General features: G+C 37.1%; 1 protein-coding gene across 1 annotated transcript; it reads right to left on the bottom strand.

Annotated features, from left to right (window-relative positions):
* Positions 1 to 7,156: 7,156 nt before the first annotated feature.
* On the bottom strand, positions 7,157 to 10,904 carry LOC149831122 (dolichyl-diphosphooligosaccharide--protein glycosyltransferase subunit DAD1-like). The gene is made up of 5 exons (XM_090011983.1): positions 10,778 to 10,904; positions 10,637 to 10,684; positions 7,743 to 7,830; positions 7,563 to 7,606; positions 7,157 to 7,485 (listed from the first exon to the last, which is right to left on the bottom strand). The coding sequence occupies exons 1-5, from the start codon at positions 10,859 to 10,861 to the stop codon at positions 7,402 to 7,404; spliced, it is 348 nt and encodes a 115-aa protein (XP_089868109.1). The 5' UTR covers positions 10,862 to 10,904; the 3' UTR covers positions 7,157 to 7,401.
* Positions 10,905 to 11,177: the final 273 nt, after the last annotated feature.

Below are 11,177 nucleotides of genomic sequence, written 5' to 3'. Positions count from 1 at the left end.
TAAAAGGATAAAAACATGATTATGCTGACTAGATTATCCATCTTAGCACTAGGATCATTGGCCCAATCTTTTATTGGGTTTGGAGCTCTAGCTAGATTTGGGTTAGAAATAACTGTTGAACCCGGGTCCGTAGAGATCCGACTCATTTCTTTAAAATTAAATGGATCAAATACTAACATCCAAAACCAAACACTTGCTACAGCCGCTCTATTGAAGAAAAAAATCAAAATATTAAATCTCACTAAAATCAAAATAATACAAAAGTAAATTGGGGTTGATTCTGGATCATAATATAAAATTAAATCAGATTTAAAATGCTAGATTTTAAAAAACAATTAAAAGACTGAAAATAAATAGACCGTACCTTCTTAGTACTAGGAGGAACAAAACACTCTCTCTCTCTCTATATATATATATGGGTTAATATTTGGTCTATTGGAGGCACAAAACTATTGAGCCAGAAATCATAGCTTCAAGTCTTTATTGACTCTGAATCGAACCTTGAATTGTGTTAATTCAATAAAAAAATATGATTTTTTGAGTGATAATGCATTGTGGGTCATTAATTTTTGAAGCCCTTAAAAAACCTACTTACATTTCACAATCATACGATTCAAAGCTAATTTTCTACTAAACAAACCTTGTAGATCACATTCATAAACTCTGATCTATATAAAAAAATGAAGTAAAAAATATCAAAAAAATGTAGTTTATACTCAATAGTTTCTTGCCTTCAACAATACCAATATATATATATATATATATATATATATATATATATATATATATATATATATATATATATATATATAAAGAGAGGGAAGAGAGAAAGATTAGCACAGGTTATATTAGTTTTCCAATGTCATATATTAAGAGAAAAGTAATTCCCATGGAGGAGTGGATTTAGTTACCTTTTCGGTCAAGAAAAAAGAGAAAAGTAATCTCCTCGGGTTGTCAAAGTCAGGTTCCCCCTCCTACGAGATGCACACATCGGCGTGCCCTCTACCCCCTCTGCTTTCAATGTACCAACTCAGAAATTAAAGCAAAAAGGGAAAGAGAAAAAGGATGTCCATTCCTTCTCATGAGTGGATTTGTGGATGCATTCCCATTCCTCTCTACTTAATTCTCCCCCCTCCATTATCGTTTCCATCAACCAACCTAACTATTCCCTTTTGTTTTAACCAACTTACCTAGCAAGATAGAAAGCAATGATAACACTTTTTTACAAAATTCTCATTCCCCACATATGCATTCCAATTTGGTGTCAACACCCACATCCATTTGGATACTCTCTCATCATATTTGTTCAAAAAAGGGGTATTCGTTGATTTAGACCTAGAGAGTATCTATGATTCCTACTTTTGTGAGGTGAGTGTAACCACTTTGCCTTTGTATGTGGGAGTAGGCCTTTTTATTTTTTGCTTTTACCTATAATCAACTTGAAAAGTTCACACATTGCTCACCATGTGCCACTTTCCCAATTTCAAGAGGATCTCGCTCACCATACTTTTAACCTTTTAGTCAGTGTTGTGAGAGGGGTACGCCTCAGTACCTGAGGCATACGCCTCAGAGGCGAAGCGCATGCAGGCTCAACGCCTCGCTTCGCCTCATCGCATTTAACAACCTTGCTTTTAGTCTTCTGCATCAACCTCCAATATTGCATGTAAGGCATTTAGAAAAGTTGGGTACTTGTATATTGACCAAAGCTCCTTGATTTTGTATTCATTAACCAACTCATGTTTGCCTCTCATGTCTAAACTCCTTTGTTGTATCAACCAACTATTTCGAATGGTTTCACTGATTATCCACAACCTAGGAGATTGGTTTTTAGAAATATCTATGATATATCCGAAATAGTCGTGAGTGGTTCTAAAAAATCCGATTAATTTTTTATATTTAATGGAGAAACCACCCTCAGGATCAGAGACCTAGCTGCACTGACTCTGCCTGCCATACTTAAGATCGTTGAACTCGCAACGTAAAACTCCGTGGGCTTACCACAAAATCCGATTACTTGAACATCAATAATTTGAAGAAAATGTATGCTTAGGGCTGAATGAGAGAGTTCGATTATTAGGTTGCACTATCATAATTAAAGGGCCCCGCGTTCTAAACCCACCTGGTTTATTCCTGGCTTGCCTATCAATAAAGGCAAGCTAGCTTGGTAGAATCTACATTGTCAACTAAAACATCAAAGGCTTAGATTTCAGAAGACAACATGCAGGACCTACAATTACTTAACCATGTTAGGACCCATCCATGGATCAATCATAATTTATAATTGGATGATGGGAATTCGGAAATTGGGGTGAAGACACTGGTAGATCAATGTGGATGAACAAAGCTCAAGTTCACCATAAACAAGTCATTAGGGATGATAAACAAACCGAACAGATCCTGACTATGGCTTGGTTCAGCTCGTCATGAAATCATTTGTGATCGGTTCGTATAGCTGGTGAGCTGAGCCATGAACAGCTTAACACAAGGTGTTCAGCTTGGCTTAGCTCAGGAGAACTCGTATAGATAAAATACATATATTTTTTATGTATAACATATATTTAAGTATAATATATAAAAAGAAGAATGCATAAAATATATATACATGGTTTACGCCCCATATTCAAAATCACATTCTATATTGAAACACATAAAATGATTCCTCGTGAGATTTTTCAACTTTTTTATTTTTCTTAAGTTTTTATTGACAAAATTTTGGGGAATTCAAAAAATAAATATTTTATCAACAAATTCTTGGAAAGTTTTAAATATAAAACTCTTAATCAAATCAAACCCTAATTCAAAAGCCTTAATCAATCAAACCCTAATTCGCAAGCCCTAACCAATCACACCATAATTTAAAAGCCCTATTCAATCAAGGTTTGATTCCCATGGGGTGGGGCCTTGGCTACCAGACGGGCAGTCAAAGTTTGGTTCCCATAGGTGTCACCCCTTTGCGCAAACCAATGCGTAGCATAGGCCCAGGGGGCAAGAGTCCTAGCCTCAAAGTTTTACGCAGCCGGCACGATGACCGTAGGTATGGCAGGCTGAGCCAGCATGACCAGTCTTCATGACGGGTGTGGTTTCTTTGGGTTATAAAAAAATCAAACCCTAATTCAAAAGCCCTCATCAATCAAACCCTAACCGGCCACACACTCACATACCAAAATATCTTGTTTTTTTTGGATAAATAGGTGTATCTAAATGCACATTATATTATAGCTAGGGGTGCCAATGGGTCGGATTTACCCGAACCCGACCCATACCAAACCCTATAGGGTCCGGGTATGGTGATAAATAAGAATACCCGATTACGACTTGGGTTTGGACCTGAAGGTCCGATTAATACATGGATCCAGGTATAGTTTGTGAAATTTTATAACAAACCCGAGCCCGACCCGAGTTTTGATTAAGACCCACAACTTTTCAATGTAAAAATGATAAAAATTATTATTTTACCAGGTATGGCCTGGGACTGGCTCATATAGTTCTTACCGGGTCCAGGTATGATTTCTCTTATTGTGGGTCCGATTAGACACGATACCATACTCGGGGGCCAGGTCTGGTCCAACCTGGGTCTGAACCAAACAAGACCCGTTGACACCCCTAATTATAGCCCTTCTTATTTAGGTGCTACAGCAACAATAATGATTCATTTTTGTCTGAAAAAACAATATAATTATCATCATCATCACAAGAAATCCTTGCAGGTGTTACCAATGAGTCGTCATATTTCGATTGTCTGTGGGATCATGTAGATGTATGTCGATAGTCAAACTGATCATTCATGTGCATCCATCAAACATGAATGGAAAGTGTGGGTCCCACTAGGCATGTCACTGAAGGGTCATGTTCTAGATGGATTTCCTGGAGTTGGTGTAGGAACCTTCATATTCTATTTGGTATGTATAAGTAAACCATGTGGTCTTTTTGGTTTTTTGAAAAAAACAGCTCAACATGGTACGTAGGCTTGTTTTTGGGAAACACTCATTAATAGATATAATACAGCATTATAGATAATATACTATTCCTGCATTAATATTCCTCCATTCTACAGCTGTTGCCCTGTTCGCATTAGTTCTAATATTACTTCTAATCAAGTTTGTAAGTAGCATATTGTTACCTGTATCATAGGGCCAATAATAACCTCATATTGAATCATATATTTTTAATAATTTTTTTAAAAAAATCAAGAAATTTCAGAAAAATAAAAAAAGAGTAAAAATTCCAAAAAACAATACAAAATATCTTGAAGTTAAAAACATGTCACAATACTTCTAATCATTACCTGAGTACCCATTGCTATGCCGGATCATTCATCAGATGTCATCTTTGTTGAAGAAGTGTAGAGCCTGATTTCCACTTTAATATAAATCTTTAATTTTTGCAGATCGTGGTAAGTTCACTCTCGAGGCAAAAACATGTTAGATAGTAGTTTTATAATTTTATTTATAATAAAGATTTTTTTACCTTTTAACTCATTTTTTTTAATAAAAAAATAGTATAAATGCATTTTTTTAACCAACTTTTTTGAGTAAAAAAATAATGAAATAAACACTTCTAACGGCCTCTAGACAAATGAAAAAGTTGACCCTCAAAAAGTATTTAAAACCTAAAATGCAAAAAAAAAAAATATTCTTGTGTATCGTACGATGCACTACAAGTATGTATCGTATCATAAACCCCTAAAATAATGATATGTATCATACTATATTGCTATTGGCATTGCTTCTATTGTTGTTTCAATTATATCACTTAAATTAAATCATCCCATGAGTTGCATGAAGCAAGATGGTTTTCAATTTTTAGAAAGAGGACCCTGTCTAGTAGTTTGGTTCCGTTTGAGTAACTGACTTGAACCGTTGCCAGCTATGGCAGGGGGTAGTTGTGGAGGCAGGAGGATTTGAATGGGCAGCCGGCATTAATTTTAGTAATTACCACCTCATCATCATGAAAGCATTCGATTTAAGGAAATGGGTGGTTTTTGATGATGTGGAATGCTATACCAGTTAGCATGATTCCTATAATACCTTCCTCCCAAACAATTTTGGCATCTCCTCTCAAGCATCCTCCACAGTAGTATCCCAAACAAAGCCTAAATATACCCGCGCAATTTTGAAAATTGCTGCCGTGATCAGCAACTCAAAAAATGACATAAATGACATAAATGGAATGTACACGTGGAGAATTTTGAGGGCTCAAGAAATTTGACAAGTACTCAAGGCCAATCACTGGATCTGATCTCCCTTGTGAGTATGAGCCAAGCCTATATGAGATGAGATCATTGGATTAAGTCTTGCCATTTGACCCGTGTATTGAGTTCAAGTAAACAGAGGATTGATTGAGATCAAGAATTTTAATGCTTACGTCCCACTAAAACTGGGCATGAATTTCGGGGGCTTGTCTGTCCAATAAGTGCTACTTTGTTTATCAAGCATTCTAAGGAATCAAGCAATTAGCAATCTTGGAATGAATTCAACTTATTGTGAGGAGATCCCATGTTATTTGATTTTTAAGTATTACAACTTATTGATTGATTGCTCACAATAATATGCTTTGCACCTTCACTAACATTTTTAGCAACTCTAACCACAACTCTGAAGGAAGACTCAAGACCAGGGAGGCCATCACTAGAGAAATCCACCAAAAGACTATGAGATTTATATTCACCTCTTTCTTAATATAAGGAGGCAAAATACAGGCTTCCAACTTTTTCTTCTTACAATTATTTTTATTTATTATCATCATCATTAAAAGTATGCATACAAGATCTATTTTTATAAGAAAGCTGTCCCGTCCTAATTCATAATATCCTTGAAATAAGCAGAAACTACAACAAACTTATAATATAATATACTTTAGGTAGAAATGTAAACATTTTAAATATACCTACACTTCAGCTCGAGCAGAGCCAAGCCAAGCATAGCTCAAATTAAACAAGCAGAGCTTGAACAGCCCAGGGTCAGTGCATATGTAGCCCTACCGTGAAGTGTCCAATGCCACAGATGTCCATGATGAAACGGGAGTATCAAAAAATGACTTTGGAGCAAATCAAATTTTTTCAGATCACACCTATAAGGTTAGATCAACAAAAAAAACTCAAGAATTTTGAAAAAACAGCTTTTGCTAGCTCAGAGAAGGTGCTCCTGGAGTACACTACCATTATTTACATAAATGTAAACCTTACAGATATGATCTACATGTTTTGTTTAGTAGAAATTATATTTTGGAAATTGTACTGTATATTAGGTTTGAAGAATCAATGGCACACAATGCAATAGAACAGAACTCAGAAAAACATGTTTTTCTGTCAAATTGACATAATCCATAGCACAATCCCTAACAAACAATCTATGTTGAACGAATCTATGGGGTCAGATTATTTTTCAATGGAGCTATGGGGTCAGATTAACCAGAAAAAGCCTGCACTATGATTTGTACTAGATAGCATCGTGCAATAGATCACAAGATATATAACCGTCTTTTTTTGGCTGCTAACTTGTATTTCATCCAAACCAAACAGCTTTGAGGAAATCTCCCTCAGGTCCAGTACTGTTCTACTATATGTTGATTGATACAAGTATTTTTAGTAGTGATCGAGCAGGAATCAGAATTATTAGCTATTAAATTGCTTCTAAGAATGCACAGTGATGGAACAATTAACATGTAGCATTCCCATCATGAAGAAAACATTGCAAAAGTAATGCCTTGAGAATGCAGGAACTGTCAAACCTAAAGTCTGGCTGGAAGTTAGCAGCATAAAAAAAGTGTACCAGCAGCATGAAACATCATAATTTAAAAAGGCTTAAGCTCATTCACCAGCAAATGAATAGGAAAAAATGGCATCATACATGCTCAGAAACAGGGAAAAAACACCTTTGCATACACCAATCTCTCTCTCTCTCTCTCAAAAACGTGTATCAGCTAACTAAGATCTTCAGAATTTAAAAGGCTTAAGCTCATTCACCAGCAAATGAATAGGGAAACTGACATTAAATGAACACCACATGCTCTGGAACAGGGAAAAAATACCCGTGCATACACCACTCTCTCTCTCCCCAATAAGCAGAAAATAAAAAAACCACATTACCCGAGTACTTCATAAATTTGAATTTTAAAAAAACCTGCAGAAATGAAGGGATGGAGGGAAGAGAGCAGCATTTAGGAAAATTTCACGATATTTTAATCCAGTAAATCGTATAATCTTTTCCTAAGTTCCTGGTGGTCCTTGCAAAATCCTGGTTCTATCAAAATTTAAACAAATCGTTTCTTATCATGAAACAGAGTGCCCTCAAACAGACCAATGAAGGAGCAAATTTTGTGTTGTGCATAACTTAAAACTGGTAAAGATCCCAAAAAGATTTACTCATTAGTACTAGTCAACAGATCAAACTATAAACCAATCTAACCCAGAAAATTCATTATCACCAAGTGGAGGACTAGATTGCAGAGCACAAAATCAGCGAAAGCTCTTTCCGGAGGCAGATCCTGGAATGACCAAAGACATTTCACATCAACAAGTTATGATATACTTCAATGAAAAGTGACACGAGAAACACGTTTACCTTGAATTCTTTGTTCTCTTTGTTGACTTGTATCCTGAGACAGACTGGAGTAACACATTAAGAAGATTAGCTTAGAACAATGAATATTGTCACCTAAAAAGTGACTCGTAAGGTTCATTATTATAAACTAACCCTTCTATGAGAAATGAATGCATCATGCAACACTTGGAATAAGGGTACCTGCTAGAACTGCAGTTCCTACACATGAAAGAACTCCTGAGAGGAAAGAGTTGAATGGAAAAGATCCGACTATGGCCATGTAAAGAACCTGCCATGGAATCAAACAATTTTAATGTGAAGAAAAACAACAAACCAGCATCATATGATATATCATGCAGGACATCATGAAGCTTCCAGATGCTAAGAGCATGCAGTATTCCACTCTATGTGGCAGGCGCAAATAACATTACTGAGTACACTGCAGGCTTAGACAATATCCTGTTTTGCAATTTAGGACTATTTCAGAAGTTATTACAAGGTGAGATGCTATTAAGTTAAAATGTCTTATCCTCGAAGATCTCAAAATGAGTCCTATAACAGAACATACATGACTTCACTAGTAAATTTCCAACACAAACTTGCAACTGCCCACCCACCCATACACTCAGTGGTATTGGAAAAAGTAAAAATGCAAAACCCTTTTCTAATCTTAGTAGTTAAAGTCACGCCTAGGCACAGGCCTACCTAGGAGCGCCTAGCTGCCTAGGCAAGTGTGCATCCGGAGGGCACCAAGGGTGGTACACTATTTGTTTTCTATAACGTTTAAAACAATATAATCATGCCTTCATTGTGTATTTTAAAATATTTAATTTTTCAGCTTTTTTCTTCTTTTATGATTTATTTTATTTAATTTTAAATAATTACATTTTTTGTGGATCTCTAGGGAATGTCTAGGCGCTCGATTGGGTGCCACCTAGTACCTGGAGCGCCAACGCTTAGGCACCACCTAGCACTTTTGTCTACTAAGTTTCTAATGCCACCAATCATCATGTATTTGCTTATCATTTTCACCAAACAAAAAAATTCTAGTCAAGTTCTAAGAAACAGAAGGAAGTAGGTGTGCTGCTCAACCGCAGGTGCTCCTACAAAATTTTGGACATCTTATATGCTGTTCACTACTAAGAGTCATCTACGGCCACCAAAGGGTTCTCACATACAAGGATCATGAAAAAGGTATACAATGATTCATAAGTTTAAAAAGGAGAAACACCACGATCTTCACGAATATCATACCAGAAATTATTCTGTGCACATAGAGACTTAGGGGACCATAATTTTGCTTATAGGTTACATTTCCAGTGGAAGCTATTGTGAACAACTTATCGAGCACAATTTAATTTTAAAATCTAACTGTGACATGTTCACTCTAAACACAATAGCTCCAAATGTTATGCCAAAGAGGACACCACGGAATAGGGCTCATGAATCTTGTGCAGAGGCACTAAAGTCCAGCAGCATCAGTTACCAAAATAGGATAATCAAAATGGTACTGATACAAGGATGATTCAACATTCAGTTTCACCCTATATATCTGATAAATCTTCTTGAAGTATCACTAAAGAATATGAACCCGTTCAATTCAATATACCAAAATGAAGCAGACATTAGAACGACACCTTTTAGCTCCTATATCAAAAACATATGACATATTGGAACCATCGTATTAAAGCAATGGATGTACTACTACAAGTTGCACGCTGCGGCATCAGAAAGGAAATGGAAAGAGAAGAATGTATATTACTCTTCTCAGAAATCATGAGAAAGATGACCAACTTAGAAGATCGAGATTACAAACTCAAAATTGACACAATCAAATCTAACTCAACATGCGTGAATGAAAGCCCACATCTGCACCATGGAAATGCCAAAAGCCCAAGAAAACCTAAAAGGTCACATGTTTCCGTTGGTTAACTTCATCACACCTCCAGTCTGCAGAGAATCTTCAACGTTAACTCACTATCAGATCGTATTGAAAATTTAACTCAACACCCAGTGAAGGTCAGTGTTTTAGAGTGCATACAGCCCCAGGTGCTACACGACCAACTTAGAAGATTGACCTTACAAACCTATGTCACAGGGACTCGGCCAACTGGGTGTCGCACCCGCATCGATGCGATGCGGGTGTGGCACCCGGTGCGGTCAACCTGACCCTGGGTGCGGTCAACGCACCTAGGATCATTTATGTCCAACTTTTGGACTTTATATATATATATATATATATATATATATATATTTGTATTTTTGCTGCACCCCCTCACCCGCACCCATGTGACATAGTTACAAACTAAAAATCGACACAATCAAATCTAATTCAACATGTGTGAATGCAAGCCCGCTTCCGCACCATGGGAATGACAAAAGCACAAGAAAACCTAAAAGGTCACACTTTTCCCTTGGTTAACTTCATCACACCTCCAATCTGCAGAGAATCTTCAACTCACTATCAGATCGTATTGGAAATTTAACAACTCAACACCCGATGAAGGTCACTGTTTTAGAATGCATACGGCCCCAGGTGCTACAAGTAAAACTACAAAGAACCACAAAGCTTTCTCCTACAACTTTGAGATCTCATACACAAGGCCCCACAAACATCTGTGCGAAAGAAACAAGCACAAAAAGGACAGCAATTCCCAAAAGCTAATCAATCACTTCAAATTCACAACACTCCCAGATCACACATTGAGATGTCTATCCATGACATTTCTCCAATGGCACCACCAAGAATCAAATGCGAAGAAAATCAATCAAACCTCAATCGTTACATTCTTCCTTAATCCACAGAAAAGGGAGTCACCCACAAAAGAAATCGAAACACTTGCATTTTTTTATTTCCCCTATACAAAAATGTGTCTCTAACACCAAACAACAAATTATAAAGAAAATAAAAAATGGGTTTTGGAAGAAAACGATAAAAACACAGAAACAGGAATTAGGTCAGTTGGTGATCAACCAATTTCTTGACAAATTTACAGAACAGAAAACTTAACAACAACAAATCTCATGTAAGATGCAAAAATTCAAACGAATACTGAATTAAAATGGAGGAAACGAAAAAAGGAAAAGGAAGTTACTTGAATCAGAGCGGTGAGAGCAGCGAAGACGATGTAGACATCGATGATCTGTAAGAAATCAAAATCCCTAGGAGGGTTAGAAGAAGTAAACCGAAACGAATCGAAATTAGGGATTAAGAGTTGTTGGGTTAAGGAGAGGACCTTGAGATTGGTGGGAGTGGCCGCGTAGGCGGATCGCAGCGAACGGAAGAGATCTTGGGCGTCCTTCGTCGTCGATCTCGCCATCCTCTCTCTCTCTCTTTTTTTTTTTTTTTGGGGGGGGGGGGTGGAGATGATAGGGAAAGATATAACGGATTGACAAAAGAGAAAAAGGGATTGACTCGTACGGTTAACCGTGAAGAAAACGGTTCCCACGGGAGTGACCCTGGGAAAGTGTTTTCATGCGAAAACCATCGCTTCCCGTAGGAAAGTTGGGGCCCGCGTGAGCCCCAACATAGACCATGTGAGCCGAGAGCTTCCTGTTGGCCGTTTGAATGGCTGCACGCACTCGTCCGCTGGGATGAGTATGTCCCATCTACTGTGGGCCCCACATCCCGCATCA

Source organism: Nuphar pumila, chromosome 7 (genome assembly GCF_984573655.1).
Source record: "Nuphar pumila chromosome 7, dmNupPumi1.hap1.1, whole genome shotgun sequence".
In the NCBI taxonomy this organism is placed as follows: domain Eukaryota; kingdom Viridiplantae; phylum Streptophyta; class Magnoliopsida; order Nymphaeales; family Nymphaeaceae; genus Nuphar; species Nuphar pumila.
The sequence above is the reverse complement of the archived record's forward strand: the minus strand, read 5'-3'. Positions and strand labels throughout refer to the sequence as shown.